This window comes from Oryzias latipes, chromosome 21 (assembly GCF_002234675.1).
Source record: "Oryzias latipes chromosome 21, ASM223467v1".
In the NCBI taxonomy this organism is placed as follows: domain Eukaryota; kingdom Metazoa; phylum Chordata; class Actinopteri; order Beloniformes; family Adrianichthyidae; genus Oryzias; species Oryzias latipes.
This window is the reverse complement of record NC_019879.2, coordinates 7,403,496-7,421,491: the sequence shown is the minus strand read 5'-3', so window position 1 is coordinate 7,421,491 and position 17,996 is coordinate 7,403,496. Positions and strand designations below refer to the sequence as shown.

Here is a 17,996-nt window from a genome sequence, read left to right as displayed (position 1 = left end):
AGACTTTTCTATTTAACTGCAAACCTTTAATTTGAAAGAAGTATAGAAAAAAAACGCTTGGCACAATCTCTACATAAGCAGAATATTTAAAATATATATATATTTAAAAACCATGATCCATGTTTTCTTAAAAACTATTTAAAGCATCCCTCAAAGTACAGACAAATGCACAGCAAAGTGCAGGTCAGACTGCTGCTCACCTTGAACTCTGAGCGCTGACTGCAACACATGCTCACAAAGTAGCCGCTGTCGCCCTTCCCTGATGTTTGGTTGCAAAGCTTTTGTGACACCGTCAACCCTTTGAATGCCCCATGTAGTTGTCTAGAGGCTTTTTGCACCTCTTTGCAGGAAGTTTCTTGTAGCGCCGCATTGTTGAACCTCTCTACAGGAGCTTTTTAGCAGGTTTATGGTTATTTTCAAAGGCTTTTAGGGAGGTGTAGATAAGACTTGTTGATGTCCTTGCAGACACTTTACTTGCTGCAAGATGTTTTGTTCTGCTGGCGGGTGCACGGAGTTCTCCTGAGATTCTCTTGTTTTTTCCCCATTCCTAATTTCTCGTAACTAAATCTTATTCTGAGGCTTTTATTTTGGTGTTTTTACCCAGTTTAGTCAAGTTTGGACATTTGTTATCCAAAAGTAACTCACTCATGAGCTTAATAAAGCTGAATACCTCTACGCATTTTAATTAAATGTCATAAAACCATCTAACAATTTAGCCTTAATAATTAAGAAAAAAAAATTCTTTACATTTCATAATAACACTTTTTACTCATTTCTCACACATGAGGTTTTCTTACGTGCCAATTCTCAGGAAAAAACACTTAAACAGTTTTGCTGTGAAGAATAAGCCCAGAACTTTAATATTAAGAAATACATTTATAAAAAAACAAGTCTGGCTTTTGATAAATTGAATTCACCCATTAATCTCCCCATTTTAATTGTTTACTTCCTTTGTTGTGTCGAAAACACCAAATGTCAAAATGCTTTAAGGTGCTGCAAATCTTGCTAATTGCTTTCGTTAATCTTTTTAGCTTGCATGTGTTTACTTTGTCTTTTCCCCTAAAAAGAAATTTGCTGCTTAATTAAAAAAAGCTAATATTCATTAAGAGTTTTGATTTTTGATGTTCAGTAAAAAAAAAAAAAAGTAAAGAAAAGAAAGTTGCATTATTAACCAACAGCTGTAATGACTGTTGTAAACTCGAGGACAAGATGCTGCAATTTTCTGATCGAACAAACAAATATGAATCCATATGATAAAGGACGCTGAAAAAAACAACAATATTATAGCAGAAATGCTAAATACTTTTGACATTTTTGAAGTCAGTTGTTATTTCAATGCCACCACACATACTGTGCATCAAATACTATGCAACCAGAAGAGAAAAGGATTTGTGCATTTTGCGATGGTAGGACATATTAATGTATAGTCGGTGTTATGTAAGTGTTTAGTAAAATGTACAGGAATGTGTTATGTAAGTGTTTAGTAAAATGTACAGGAATCTAGGCCAATACTCTTTAGATGAATTTCATTTCATGGCTTAAGTCGTATTAAGCATTGGAAAGTTCCTCTGGAGTGCATAAAAACTACATGCGAGGTAGCTATTCCTAACCCCTGAGGTAGTAAATGAAGAATAAGGTGACCTTTGCTGGTCTGCGCTCTGAGAATTGAAGATATTAGAAAAGCAGGAAGATTAAAAAACTGTGATTTGGATGGAAAGCCTAGTCTGAATGACGAGCCTCACTTCCAGCGCTCCTCTGTGCTCTGAGTAAAGACAATATGAAAGAGTGAGATTGAAGGCATGATGTTCTGGTTTAGGCTAAAAAAAAAAACTTGCAATTTATGCCTTTAAAAAACATTCTTTAATAATTTCAAGGAAAAATATAAATCCACAGATTATAGTGAATCTTGAAATAATGTTCTCTGTTCTATTTTATTAATTTTAATGTAGAGGCCTAAATAAGAAGAGATAGGAGTTCAGGATATTGAATTTCTGAAGATATTTTTCAATCTGTAAAGACTTATATTACTCATATTTATACTTTCACCTTCCTTTGGTAAAGAAATAATTTCTCCTTTTTGTATCGTTAACTACATTTTGTAGTTTTTTCTGCTTAATGGATGATATTCCGTATTTTGTGCACTATGAGGTGCACTTATAAAAGTCCTAGTTTTATTTATTCCTTTATTTAATCTGGAGCATCTTCTAAAGGCAATAATTCTACTTGTACTTTATTTAGGGTTTTAAGAGCTTTAAAATGTCAGTCTGTTGTTTTTACGCTAACAAGGTTTGATTTGATTTATTTATTTATTTCAAGCATTAATTGTAGTCAATATAATAATTAAAAAAATCACACAGATATAGTATATCAAACCCAATACAGAAATCATGAAATGCATAGATAAAAAAATAAAAAAATAAACAAAGACACACTTTAATCACACATGCTTAATTGAATATAGTGATCATTAACTAAAGACATGCTGACCTTCATTTATTGCTTGAGAAGTTGTTGGTAGAAGCAAGCTTATATAATCCCACCCCTATGAGTTCTTTTTTTTTTTACACTTTGACTTAGTTTTCGTAGTACGGCTCTGATCAAAAAGATTCTTTTCAAGTAACAAAATCCAGTCCCTAGTAATGACTGATTATCTTCAGAAAACATCCATTTTGATTTCAGTAAACGGTAACGAGAATCAAGCACCATGTAACAGATATGTTTAACTCTTTGTTTATATTCAGAATACAAATTCATGAAATCCAGATATCATTGCTACACATTGCAGATCAAGTTATCAAGTAACAAACCGAGTGCTTATTGATCATCCTCAGAAAGAATTCTTACATATTTTTAGTAAACATTAATGATTCACACTTCATGGAGCCGATAAATAATAATCATTGATTATTAGAAAACTTTATCTTATTTAACCATTAATTATTGCTACACATTGCAGATCAAGTAAAGAAAATCAAAAGCTCATTGATTGTAATTAAAAACATCGTTATTGAAATTGTAATCGTTATTGCACATTACAGAATGTTATACTTATTGATTTGAATTAAAAGAGCTTTGATTATTATACCACAATCAAGTTCACACATGTATTTGGAATTATTTAAACACCTATTGATCCTTAACTCCTCTTATCTTCATATCATGAAAGCAGAGTTACTTTGTACTTTTTCTTGAATATTAGGATATTTTAACATTGTTTGAGCTCATTGCTTAACCTGTTAGAAGGTTTAGTGCCACACACAGACAGAAAAACTTTTCTTTTTGTTCTTATCAACTTGATCTTGAGGTTCCTACATCCCCTCAGTTTGGGTGTTATTGTGAATCCATAAACACGTGTCGCGGTGGCAAACTGGGCCTTTTACGCCCTACTATCAAGGTTGGGAGTCAGCATAGTCACAGTAATCTTTGTTTTATGTTTGTATCAGTGTGGTTTTTTACATGTTACTAACAAGGTTGCGAGTTTCGAGTGTTGTTAAAACCCTGATGCAGCTAACGTTTCTAATGTGGCTTACGTGTAGCGTGTTACAAAAAAGTTCTGGAGTTAATGTGAACTCAGGAACAAAGTCTAACTCAATGACATACTTATGTCTTATTTGTTGTTCTCGCTTAATAATAGCTCTGAGCACCTTAAATATGACAACAGTTCAAAAATAGACAGTTCATTAATGGTGCGCCTTATATTCCTATAGTACGGATTAAAAATATGTTAAAGGAAGTTTGTCGTCTGTCTCAGATTTCGGAATATAACCACATGATAGACTTGTTGAAGTCAGTAGCTTATCATAGACAGATACACAAAACAGAACTATACTGATGAGGAATTAAAAAAATATCAGCGGATTCCAATATTTACCTTTTTTATGTATTTATATGCAAGGACCAGCATTTTAAAAATCCTTTGAAAAAAACAGATTTTTGTTGTTCTTACTGATGTGTAGAGATGGCCTTCCCCGTTCATGGCGATGTATAACCCTGTCTTCACTGACTGAATGGCGACAACTCTGAGGCCCACAGGAATAAGATTAAACAAAGCTGAAAAACACACATGCAAACACAAACACATTCAGACACAAATAACACCCGATATCTGTTAGTGTATTCAGGCCTGATCGTGTAAATGAAATTATGGCATGAGCACAGTTTGCCTATTTGATCAAATCTTGTTATTTGGCTCATTAGCAGAGAGGAATGGCAGCTTTGTCATCGGACTTGATGGGTCTCACAGTGCTGTCTGTGAGGCAGCTGGAACGGGAGACTCCACAGGTGCATGGCAGTTGTGTTGGGTCTGGCAGGTCAGGGCTGTTTGTTCTTTAAAAAAACAGCAGTAGTGGGCTGCTGTGAAATTATGTATGTATAGACTTTAAAGCTAGGTTCATATCGCCCTCGGCAATGCGCGTTCAAGAGGCCACTTCCAATGAAAAGTGATGTAAACACGTGTAAATGCATGTTTCAGGCTTTTGGGTTCAAAACCCTTGCATTCATGCATAGCTATGCATATTGTTAAGACCATTTTTCGGGCTCTACATACAAACCGCGAGGCCATTGAACTTGTGTTGAAAGTTAAATCAGATTGAACCTTTGACCAATCAGGGACTCTGCTTTGGTAGTAACGTATGGATGGCGTCCCTTTTAATTCGCGGAAGTGCCATCTGTTTGAAAACTGATCAAGGAGGAGAAAATAATAATCGCTGTCTTTCAAAGATCGGAGCAGAGCTGTGAAAGAAAAAGCCTGGAACAAGATTCACGAGATTTGCTCCAAAACCTTTCCAACTATAGGAGGTGGACATGCGCTAGTAGACAACAGAAAAAGAAGAAGAAGCCCCTCCCTGCTCGTCCAGTGTGAACACCATGGGCTAAACGCTGGTTCTTGAATACTTGTTTAGTAGGGATGGGTATCATTACTCCTCTTATCGATACTGCTTATCCATCCGGCATCTTATCTGTATTCTTATCGATACTTTGCTGTGTGAAAACCATAAGACAAAAAAACAAACTATGAAGATGAAAACCTTTTATTTTAGAACAAATTAAAACACAATCAACTGATGTGCGTTCAAGAACGCGCATTGAGCGCATTCTTGGATGTGCGTCACATGCCGTATATGAACATAGCTTCAGACATATAACTCCCCTTACACTAAAACCAACAGGGTGATTGGTATTTCAAGGTTAAAGAACTAATGTAGTCTTTCTTGATGTGCATCTCGTCATTTTCCAACAAAAGTTTAATGGGGAACATTTTCTTGCCGCCAACAGAACAGATCTTTAAAGTTATGACACGCCACATGCCCTGCAGACGATATCTATGAAGCTAACAGTTTTAAATAAGTCACTTAAGCTGATCAGATGTGACATGTGCCACAACTCCTCTTGCTGACAGCAGCAAGTGACACAATGTGGGGTGTCAGGCTAGCATTAGCACCAAGCGGTGGAATTAAATTAACCACCTAGCCTGAGGTGCAGGATGAGCAGGACTACAACAGGCTAATAAAACCACGTTCCACCTGCAAAAAGAATTTCTTTCTTGTTTTTTCTTCAACAAGAGAGGTTCTTAAAAATACTAGAAAAAAATCAAAGATTTTATAATGACATCATAAAATGTTAACAGGGAACAGGTCCAATTTTCTAACATTACAGATATTCTCTGAGAGAGCCCGACTGCTTATTAATAAAAGAGAAGAAAAAATTGCTGAGTCATGTAATGCAACCGTAGCTCATCCCTATGAAACAACTGCAGAGAATTTGCAGATTGCAAGGCATTACCATAGTGATACTTACTGGAATTACTGCTGTCATCCTTGGTCCCATCAAGAGAGCCATCAGGGTTCATTTGCAAGTAGTATCCCTGCCTGCAATATAACCTGGTCACTATACCCTTAAGCTGGGGATCTGCAAAGACAAAATGAGACAGAACAAAAGACAAATTAAACAGTTGATGAAGTTGATTTGGTGAAGCCGTATCTTATTGGACGGTCCTAAATGCAAACATGCCCGGTAACATTTTGTGACTCCTGTATTCCCGAATGCAAAACCACCACCCCCCACCCCCCCAGTTCTATAAGGCCCATCCCGCGCAGGGACAGGCTATCTAATTATAAACATCAGAATTAATCTGTGGACTGTCTGACTCCCATAACGAACCCAACAGCTCCCTCTCTGGGTTCTTAATGCGTAGAATATAATAGCAAGTGCTCTGAACTGTCTGGCTAATTCAACAGGGGAATTGGCCTCATATTTACTGTAAATAAATAGCTCCTGCCATTTAATTGCCTAGAGCCACTGCAGCTCAGAGTCTTATTTTTTTCATTTTGTTTAGCCTTTATGTAACCGAACGAGGCGAAATGAAAAAGTATGAAATTAAAAAGATGTTTGGAAAAGTTGTATTTTAGATGCTGTTAGAGACGTTACTCCTCACTAGTCTTTAGTAGTCGTCTTCACACTGAGTGTGCAAACCCCGATACCCTCAGCTACAGATTTATTGTAGAGACAGCCATCACACAGGATTTTATTTTAAAACACCCTGGGGAGGTGAAAAATCAACTTCACCTGCGCCTAAACATCTTTCCTGAGAGCAGCTGTGTGTGAGTGTGTGTGAGAAACACAGGAAGAGATAGATGGTAAGTGCCCACTGAGGGGATCTCAAGAGGTCTAGATGAGGGCAGTGTCATGTGGTGTGCGTATTTTTTATTTATTTTTTGCTACTTTGCAGGTCAGGACATTCTATTCTGAAATGGTTCTTTCAGGTGAAGGCATTAGGAAGTACAGTGATCCCTTGCTATAACGCGGTTTACTTTTCACGGTTTCGCTACTTCACGGATTTGCATCGTGCATTGTGTTCTGTATTCTGATTGGCTAAAAAGTCACTCCGCTTATTCTCTACCTGCACTGTAATAACGTTGCAGTTTAATATGTACACGTACGTAAAACAGCTTGCCAAATTTACATTACGTACGTGCAAATTCTCTTGCAATTTCGAGTTTCTCTAAAACCCATAAAAAAAAAAGAGCGACAACAACTATCACTATGTTCTTCTTCTCCCGATCAAACACACCTGCACCGCGGGCTTCAAAGGGAGAAAACAATGCAGAACGGAGTCAGGTTGAAGCGGCTCAGTCTGAAGATCAGTGAAATACACCTGAGTCACTATTTGTCCCACTGTACTTTGTATTTTTTTCATAATCATTTTACATTTTCTCCCGTTTAATCCAATTACTCGGGTCGCGGTGGGCGGGGCTAATCTCCGCGATTTGAAGTCTTCTGTTCACATTGATGATTAAAATTATTATTTGACAGTACAGAAGTTATTTGTTGAAAAAAAAAACGTTTCTAAAGTACCTTTATTTGTGAAACAAATGCATGAGCCTGTAAAATGGTTTGTTCTTTCTTTTCAATGTATAATAGAGTATTTAATTGTATAACAACAGTTAAAAAAAAAAGGTTTCTACTTCACGGATTTTGTCTATCACGGGTTCTTTTTGGAACGTAACCCCCGCGAAAAACAAGGGTTTACTGTACTGAGACCGTTTGCTATAAAAAGAGTGGATAGATCTGAAAGGTGCACTGCCGATCCACAGCACTAAAGTAAAAACAAAAGTTTCTAAATTCGATGGAAATAATAGACAAAAACAATAACTAATTGAGCTTTTAAGAAATTCTACAGATTTTAGTTTAAACTGGCTGGTTAACCCTCAGTAGTCCCCCCCATAAGCATTGTTTGGAACCAAAATGTAACCTGAAAGTTTCAAAAGAGGTCTTAGCTTCAACATTTTTGCTCTAAAACAAACATACCATTAGTTATCACACACAATTCAGACACACCTTGGAATACATCAGGGGCGGACCTAGCAAAGGGACAGCAAAAATACCCCCCCCCCCCCAATTTTAGAGTCAATATTAGTATCATTTTGAAAAAAAATAAGAATTCATTAATAGAAGCTTCTTTAAGCACTAGTGATAGCACCCCAGTGAAAGGAACAGCTGTTTTAATATTTTAATATTAATAACAATAGTAAAACTGATTAAAATACATTTTGTCATTCTTTTCTTTGTAATGGACTTCCACCCTATTGCTCTCGTTTGCCACCTTTCCAAAGTCTGGAATTTTCTATTTACTTTAGTGGATCCTCCTCTGTTTTTTAGACAATTTTCACTTATTTTGACCTTTTCTTTGCTCTTTGTTTGCAGATTAATACACTTTCATTTTATCTTTACATGTTGAATCTTTTTGATATAAAGCCTAAAAACAGTTTGATCTAAATTTTGGGGATTTTTGACGTGAAAAAAAATGTCAGAATTTACCACTCAGAACTGAATTTTTTCCACATTTTCAGATTCATTGTTGAATTTTTGTGTAATACAATCAAAAGTATATATCAAGCATTGCCACCAAAACCTCTTTTACAGATACATGTTTTAAAAAGTAGAGAAACTACTAAGGGTTAAACAAGTTTGATGGTTAAAATAACATATGATAGTCAATATTCAGAACAAATCCATCTACAACACATGAGAATATGTGAACCATCATTCTACTGCAGTATAATTTACACAACAGTACAAAAAGTGTCCTTTTTCTGCCAGCTGACCCACAAACTAATCCCCAAGACATCCCAACATTTCCATTTTTCGCATCCGAGCAAACAAAACTCCACTGCACCACCAACATCTTTCTCAATGCCCTCCTTCATTGTATTACTCATGCAAATTGCTCTCATTATACCAGTACCCCCTCTGCAAAGTTGGTGGTTTCAATCACCAAAGTGCAAGTACAGAATAGTTGCAAGGCCCTACAGTATTACCCTCTGGCTGCAGCAAGATGTCGTAGGGATGAATCCGGATTCTGCAGGGAGGTGGAACCAGTTTGTACCGTCTCAAACCTTTATTTTCTACCCCGTTTCTACAAAAGCAACCAGTAATGTATTTTTGCATGCATTCTAGATGAATGCATGGCTTTGAGTAGATACATATATATGTAATCCATTAATGACTTTGATCGGTCTTTGGACATTACCTGCTGGAGGAAGATTGATTTCAGGGAAAGTTCGCTAGAGAGCAATTTGTAAAAATTAAAATGGCCTCAACGGTGGTTTCCGTGTGAATGCGTATTGTGAGTGCATGAAGGGAGGCTGCCATGTGAACTTGGCTCCCTCATTGTGCTATAAATCATACGACACTGGCTGTGTTTCCTGGGCGAGGGAGACAGTGTATCTCTCACACACAGATCAAACCCGCCCCTTCGTGGTTCGATTTTTGGTGAGTCTGAGCTACATTGACACAAAAAGCTGCACAATCTAGATATTTGAATAAAACTGCAATGGAAATCTCAAATTGTTCAAAAACATGTGGCTCTCTTTGGAGGCATGAACCCAATCATACCTTTATATATGTACAGTCGTGGGTTATTTATGATTGGCGACTAAAAACAGATTTGTGTGTGCTTTTAAAGTCATAAATGTCATGGATTTCATTCATTTATCCATTTGCCTGCTAATATTTTAATGTAATGACAATTTGATAACATTCCATCATTGTTGAATTCCCACTCCGATCATCTTTTGATCTGTTATAAAAGTTTTCCCAATGGTTTTTTAATTATGTTGTTTTTCAATTGTCCGGACATAGTTTCTGCAGTTCACTAGAAATTCTCCTCTGAGTTGAGGGCAGGACTGTTGATACAATGTAAGCATTCCCCCACTTCCCATCATCCATTTGTTTGCACTCTCTCTCGCTAGCTTACAGCCACTCTCACCTCCAATCTAACATTACTAACCTAACAAAAATGGCGAGCAACATCGGAGCTATGCAGCCGTACAGTTTGATCTGGGATGAGGGAAACACACGGATCTATTTGTCTACACGTGGTTGCATCAGAATGGAGCGGAGCAGGGAGCTTGTGGCTAGCCGTAGAAACTGGTACACCACACTTGCAAGCTTTTTTTCCAATGGGATTTTTTTCATCATCTCCTGATTCACAACAATTTGAAAGGGGAAATTCTGAGAAATGCAGTTTTAACCTTAATTGTCTTTATACATGTCCTCCATCATCAGAAAAAAAGCCACAAGAACATGTGAGGAAAACCAAAAAACTGGATTTTCATCAGAGTGGGTTTTAAATGACAATAAATGTGGTTCTTGTGAAGGAAAGAGCAAAACAATATAATGGAAAGTATTAAAATTGAATAATGGATGTGCACGCTTTAACTCTTAAAAAGTATCCCAGTGGCATCATCTAAGATACAGAGGTCTTCATCTTTCTGTTCTCTTAAAATCTACCAGTAGTCAAAAATAGGATCTATTTTCATGTTTTATTTTGCGACTGAAGCACTGCCTGTTTCGACATGCTACTTCTTTGTTTCTAGGGAAACGGAGTGCTGGTTTTGGCAGCAGCGGGGGGTTTCCTTGAAAAAGAAAAGCACAAGAATCTTAAATTGTTCTGTCCAGCCAGGGTCCTTTTTCTATGTAAATGAGGCTGCCATGAAATGGGTCTAATTTTACTTATTTATGTTTCTTCGCCTTTCTAAGAGTCCTTTTGGCAGCTCGTTCATTTCCCTCTCTGTCTTCCTCTTCTGTTGTGTCATCCCTGCAGACGCACAGACACACACGTAAGGCAAAGCAAGCAGAGCATGAAGGAAGGGCTGGCACGCAGACACGGACACAGCTGCAGCAGCGTTTGTGGACCGCTGTCAGCTCTTCCCTCGTTTGACCCACTTTGGATGTTTCTGAAGAAGGGCTTTTCCAGCTGAGCAGGGAAAGACCCCCTTCCGTGCTACTTCCACGGTCACATAAATGAAGGTGAAGAGAAATTTTACAGAAGTCCCACCCTATTTCTGACTCCTCACCAATAAGTCATCTGACAGCTGTGAAAGCTGCACTGCTGTGCTCTGTCTTCAACAAACAGGTGCAGGAAACCATTCATCTCAGATGGGTTTCTAGATCATACTAACTAATCTAATCATTTGATCTGCGTAACTTGATCTAACGGTTTTATGAATCTAATCTTACCCGATAATTACAGCCAGGGCAGTGAGATTATGGTCCGAGCTTGGATGTGCCCTCTGTTCACTTGCCGGGGTTAAGGCATAATAGGATTTGCAACCAACGTTTAATCCTTCAAAAATCAGGCTTATCTGGTGGTTCTGCATCTGCCTTCAATGCACAAGAACGATGAGGAATTGGAGCTAATGTGACAGAAAAGACACAAAGTGTTCCCAGCGTTTTCCCAGAGGAGAACAGAAGACCACAGCTGTGTCATAACAAGAATCTTTATTTATTTATTTTAACCTATAGGATTGTAACCTTTCAAAATAAAAGGATGTTGTCTGGTTCTGATAAAAAAAAAAGAAGTCTTAGAAAGACGACAGCAGAAATCGGTTCAGTACATAAATATAGATAATCTGGTGTATGACAAGATCAATACCCATGGGCCAAAGGTAGAACGGGACTGAGGGTTCCTTTAAAGTGAATCCCGCCCCAGTATGCCGACAGATCCCTGAAGGTGGGTTTTATTTCAGCACATATTTCCATTCTAGGTGACAAAATAATCTGCTGATCTATGTTTAGCTGCAATCACAAAGCTCAAAGATGATGCAAACTGGCCCCAGTAAAACAAGTGATCTGTTTTGCCTTAACTTTTAATAATGCAGCCCACAAGATGCCACCTTTGGTAGCAAAAACGACTCTTGAAGGATGTGAGTGAGTGGATCTTACTGCATAAACATGCCAGCAAAATTTGATCTTATCTGTGTTATTTCTTATGTGTTGAGTAACCTAAAGAAGTTTAAAGACTCACTCTGATCAATATCATCTTTTTGGGTTTTTTTAACATGTTTTTTGGCATTTTTCTGATGATGAAGAACATATATGATGAAAATTTAGCTTAAAATTGCATTTGTGGGGATTTTTTTTTACAAAAAGTTTCATCAGGAGCAGATAGAAAAAAAATCGGCAAAGGCAAGCCACAAACTCCCTGCTCCACTCCATTCTAACAAAATAGATCCACGTTCCTCAGCATCTGTCTCAAAGCTGTGCGGATGAAAAGTTCCATTGCTCGCCATTTTAGTTGCACCAGTAATATTAATTTTAGGGTGTGAGGGGCTGTAAGCTGCAGGAGAGCGTGTGAAGAGATGGATGTTGGGAAAAGAGAGAAGGCTTACTCTGTGCCAACAGTCCCGCCCATAACTCAGAGGAGAATTTCGAATGAACTACTGCCACTCTGCAGAAACTGTATCTGAGAAAATGAATCCTTTTAATCTTTATTTTGGCGTAAAAATGGCATAATCATAATTAAAAGACCACTTACAACAGATGAAAAGATGATCGGAGTGGAATAAACGCAATGAGAAATTCAAAGTAGTAGAAGAAACAAAAGGTTTTTTTAAAAGGTTTTTCCAAAGAATTTCTATTGTTTCTAACATTACAAAGCTTTTTTTTACAATTAAGTGTCATTTTAGCAATTAATTACGGAAAAAGATTTTTGACGTACATTGAATGGAGTCATTATGTCATGTACTGTAGATGTAAATGCAAATATGTCAAATATGTCTATTTAGGACTTAAAGAAACGTGTGTATGCATATATATATATAAAACCTATTTTACTCCAATCCTGAATTATCCCCTGAAGTTTGATACATCTACTTTTATCGGTCTTTTGTTTGTCTTAGTAATTTTTGCTTTTATTGCTTGAAATAAATAAAATTTGAATTCCAAACTTCCCAAATGTTTCTACTGGTTTTAAGTATTCAACCTTACGTGGCAACAGAATCTGCTCCCAAGTGTGGTATCTAGGAGCTTTATGATCCTACTTGGGGAAAACAAGGAGTATCTAAACATGTATTTAGCGATTCTTTTAGTGTTACACAGATGGAACAGAGGAACATCATGAATCAAAATAAATGATTTTTTCCCCCCCCTCATTAACTCTGTCCAGATGTGTCCTCTTTGGGTTCAGACGTGGATCCTGTTTTATCAAAGCCTATAATCCTTGTAATCATGGAGGGACAACCAAGGAGACGTTTCAGTGTCATTTATGAATTTGAAAGCAGTCAGCAGGGCAGACACCTCTAATCCCACCGTGAAAACTAAAACAGACAACCAAACCTTTGTTTTAGCAGCTAAAATGAGTAAGATTCACATAAATTAGATGAGGTCAAAGCTGAAGCAACAGGTCAAACACCTGATCTTTCAAAGGAACCAACGTTCACCCCCTGAAATAGTTGGGGGGGGGGGGGGGGTTCTTTTCAATTTCCAATCTGATATCTACATTTACCTAATCAACCCACTGTTTGCTGCACTGAACTAATTACTCTCCTGACATTTTTCTAATTGGGATGAATATGTGGAGGAGAAGGTCAATGACCCCCAAATTTTAAGAGAAGATCAGTTTTGAAAAGTGTAGTCTTCAATCCAGGGAGACATTGACCTTTTTTACATTCATAGAAACGGGATTCACTGCTGACAGTATCGCACACTACAGTTATATGAATAAGACACATTAAATAACAACATTTTTTTTAAAAGTGGCGCTTGTGATAGCTCAGTAAACTGACAGGATCCTGACGGCTACCTGTCATTGCAAATAAATCAGATGGTTTTTAATGTATGTGTTTTTCTTCTTATACAGTTGGTGTGCAGAAACTGAACACTTTTCTGCTCTAGGTGGTAACTTTTACCAGCAAGCGGAACATACCTAAGATTTGGTTTGCTGCTCTTATAAGATGTTCAAGAACTTTCACCAAAAAGAGCTCACACATGAACAAAACACACATCAAAGTTCCCAGACCTTGCCTCCTTAGCCTCCGTTTCCTGAGACCAAAGATGCGCACTTTAGAGAAGATGTCGACCAGATTTCCATTGCAGAGCCCCTTGTTCTTGTTGGGGCTTTTTCTGCGTCGGTTGGTGGAAGGTCGGTCCAAATGCTGCTCCCGCGCCTGTCTCTTCTGCCTGATCAGCCCACTTGCGATGGCAGCAGCCATGGCTCAAAATGTCACAGCTGCTCAGGTCCAGTCTGCGCCCAGCGGAGCACAGACTACACAAACAGTCGCCTGTCAGAGCTCGCAGCCCGGCGGGTCACAGTTCCATGGTCGCAGTTATGCGTGATGTCAAACTCCAGCTGTGCAGGTCTCTATAATCTCATTCTTATAGTACGACATGAAAGCAAATTGTCTTCATCGAAAAGATTAAAAAAACGTCGATTGGGGTGGGGAAAAAATGGAATCACTCCATGCGTAAATCCACACATCAGTAATGGATGGAGAGCAATGTCAGACTCGCACGCGCAGATACTCCAGAGGATTATTCATACCTATACGGTCCTTTTTCTGCTCACTGTCTGTGGAGTGGTCACGTGCATAGTCTCCCCTTAAAACCCCACGAACAACATTTAAAAAAAAATCCAACCCCTCCTCTTCCTCCTCCTCGTCGTCCTCGCTCCTTCCACCAGACAGCTTTATCAGAAGACGGGGACGCCCGTGCGGTGCGCCGCCGGCAATTAAAACAAACACAGGCGCCTCCTACAAGGATCTGCGCCCGACTGAAGCGCGCAGCGTGGGGCCAAGCCAAGTTTCCAAGAAGGAATCAGCGACGTGGTCCCCCGAGGAGCCACGGGGACGCAGAGAAAGGAGCGGTGCCAAAAAGATGGGGATTTATCTCTTCGTGTGTTCATGTTGGAGAGAAGGTATGAAGAGAGCAAAATACCTTCTGTGTCGATGGCATGTTCTGGCGAGATGTATCCAAATCTAATTTTTAAAAAAAGGACGTAACTACATGCGATCCGTGCGTCATGCGACCCCCATAAGGAGCTCTGTGTTAGCACAAGGAGGATGTTCCCGAGAACGCCGCGCCAAATATTCCTCCAAGACAAAGGAAAAAAAATAAAAAAACGGTCACCCACTAGCTTTCAGCTCTTAAATCAACACATTTCTCCCCCATCAACAAGTCCTGAACACTCGTTAGTACACGCCTGACTGTGGAGGATGTCCTCCCCCACACCCTCCCTCTTGAGCACCAAGACCCTGCTTTGAGGTGGAAAAACTGCCGCTCTCCATGCTGCTCAAAGGCTGCCATCTTTCACTCTTTTTGTTTCGTGCCTCCGAGGAGACACTTTCAGGCGACTTTACACTTAGATTCTCACTGCAGAAGGAAAATCGCGGGGGTACATGCATCTGTTTTTCACCTCAATATTGTAAATAACTGTCAAAAACATCCAACCCAATGCTGTTCACTTTGTACGTCAAAGAAAATCAGACAGAAGCCCCGAATGTCAGGCTGCACCCCTCATTTTCACTCTGTAGTTTCAGCACCGCGGACAGCGCCATTCATTTCAGCACTTCCTCCAAAGCAACCACATCTCCTTGCGCCAAAGGGTGCATGAGGTCCACCAAAGCGATGTGCCAGCCTCACCCCGACATGTGAAGACACCCCACCTTACATGTTCATCTATATCCCAATGTTCCTCCTTCTTAAAAACCATTTCAAGATCCAGTTTTCAACCATTTGGTTGGTTTTAAGATGACTATAAAGCCAGCTACACTCACAAGCACAGGAATTAAAAAACTCAAGAGAGCCATCTGCTGTTTGTTGCAGTAATTAAACCTGCTGGGCTCATTGGAAACGGAGACGCACACACCTGTTGACAGTCAGTTGGATACAGCTAAAGACACGGTTGAGAGGAAAAATGAACAACTCCAGTCTTTTAACGCACACATTTAGACACAAGAGTACAATGCAAGAGCATCAACAAGTGCTGTGGATGCAGCAAAGCTGCTGTCCTGCAGCTGATGCTGCTAACTGATGTGAGGAATGCAGTTAAGGTAGCAGCCAGCAGCGGACACTGTCAGCTCAGCTACAGCTCACATCGGGACGGATCAGCACAGATTTCATGTGAGCACTGGTCGTTTGAAGAATCAAGTGATTTAAATACCCCCAAACAGCTGCATTAATTTAAAACTACATTAAAACATAGAATAGAGCTTAAAGGCTTAGTTCCCGGTAATTTCTTTAAATTAAAATTACATTTTTACATGATTAGAAAGGAGGGAAAAAGATAAATTGTGCAAAGAAATCAGATTCAAATTGGGAATTGTAACAACTAACTTACATAAAAAATATCTTGATTTTTTTTTAAAGAAAATGAAATAAAGGAATTTGCTTTTTCTCTATTGCAAAATATGTTTAATAAAAAATCAATTTCTTTAGCATTAGCGCAGCTCAAGATTTTAATTAGTTTTACTGATGTGGCGAACCATGCAGGACCAAAAGAAACAACAACTTTGCACCCAAAGTACAAAGAAGATGAACTGTGGCTTTCATCTTCAAGCTCAGTCGCACAGCATGACGGTAAAGGCACGCATGGCTTCCCGTTTACATTCAGGGATTCCTAAAGCTTTATTACTGTCGCATCATCATGGTAAGTACAGCTCAAGGTGTCCCAGAAAAACACGTCAAAACTCTATTAAATCATTGATGAATGAAGGAAATGCTAAGGTGCACATACCTACATTTTTTTTCCTCCTGCTTGTGAATGTGTGTGGGTCCATGGCAGTCCCACTCCATCTCTAAGTCGGGACCTTTGCTTGTGCCTTCAGTTTATATACTGGTCCTTCAAGGGTTTAATGTGGTTACTTTGAACTGACACTCTGGCCTCAGGTGTTCACTTTAGCTTGGCCACAAATGAAACATTTCTCCATTTTCTAACCAGGAAAAATGCAATAAAACAATAACAAAATCAACATTTTTGCGAACAGTTTGGTGTCATCAACATAAATTTGTCACAAAAAAAGACTAATTATGAAGAGAATATAGTTACATGCAAAAGGTTTTGGCTTTATGGCCTCATCAACAAAACAGCGTGGACAGTAGAGAGCAGGAACTGCACGACTTAGATTTTGTGTGCATGAAATACAAGGCAGGTCTGACGAGTTTGTTCAGAGGAGCAGGATCCAGAATAAAAGCAGTCGCAGCCTCATCAGGTCAGGACATTTCAGTCCAATCTCCTTAGAGGAAATCAAATTAGGTGCCTTGCTGCTGGGCCTCAGCAAATGTCACACGAAGGGGTAAACAACCCATTTGGTCATAATTGTTACTTTGTTTGTTTTTTAGGACATGTTATTTTATCACTCTATCCAATGGGGGGTGGGCTGCAGAATGAGTCAGCATTTCTTGAGCCCAGTCTGTAAAAAAAAAGAAAATATGCTAATCAAAATCCACAGTATTATCAAGGACTTAAAGTTAATTTAATTTAGGGAGAGAATGTTTTCTAAAACTGCAGGATTTATGTAATTTTCTTTTCCGTTTCATCTTTTCCCACTTTAATGCTTAAGATGTTGAAGCACTTAATGTAATGAGCCTATGCACCGAGCAATAAAAGCTCTGAGCCCCATATGCACAAGCGCATCTCCCACAAAGCTTGTTTATGTCTCATTTGTCTTGATGGGTCTAACAGTCGGAGCTAACCAGAGCATGAAGACTGGGGCTTGTACCGAGACATGCAAACCACCAAAAGGCAAATAAACAACTTCAAATAAAACCGTAATAGTCCATTGTTATGATTTTTGAAAGCATTTTTACTAAAAAAGTCTGATGAACTAATGATCTACACTTGTCATTTGGACTTGAACCTCATGTGCATACAGGCACTCAGTGGAATTAGATTTGGAGTTGCTTTATGGTAAGCACTCAAAACTAAGAAAAAGAATAACAACAAAAGTAATGTATTTGTATAAATAGATATATCAAATGTGAGATAATAATTCATGACTTTTAAACTATGTTCATTTGTTTTTTCTTTATTTTCTACCACAATGGCATCCAGATCAAATGCAAATGTATCTGTTTCCATTTTTTTTTTTTTTGTGTTAGATTTGTAGAAGTGCAGACACATTATGTTGTAACCTCATTGGTTATTTCATTGCACTATTTGAAACAGCTATCGTTATGAGGCTTGTATTGATTCTGTCAGAAGTCAGAGCTCTGTCTCCCCC

At 38.5% G+C, this 17,996-nt stretch overlaps 1 protein-coding gene across 3 annotated transcripts in view; it reads right to left on the bottom strand.

Moving 5' to 3' along the window:
* fgf14 (fibroblast growth factor 14) overlaps positions 1 to 17,996 on the bottom strand; it is a 121,838-nt gene that overhangs the window by 33,819 nt on the left and 70,023 nt on the right. For 2 of the 3 annotated variants that reach the window (XM_011489299.3, XM_011489300.3), the window contains exons 2-3: positions 5,797 to 5,907; positions 3,947 to 4,050 (exon numbers count right to left, since the gene is read on the bottom strand). In XM_011489299.3, the coding sequence (XP_011487601.1) occupies positions 3,947 to 4,050; positions 5,797 to 5,907 (215 nt within the window). Of the gene's footprint in view, positions 1 to 3,946; positions 4,051 to 5,796; positions 5,908 to 13,798; positions 15,314 to 17,996 lie in introns of those variants that run through there. The other variant, XM_004081443.4, reaches the window with a different exon arrangement.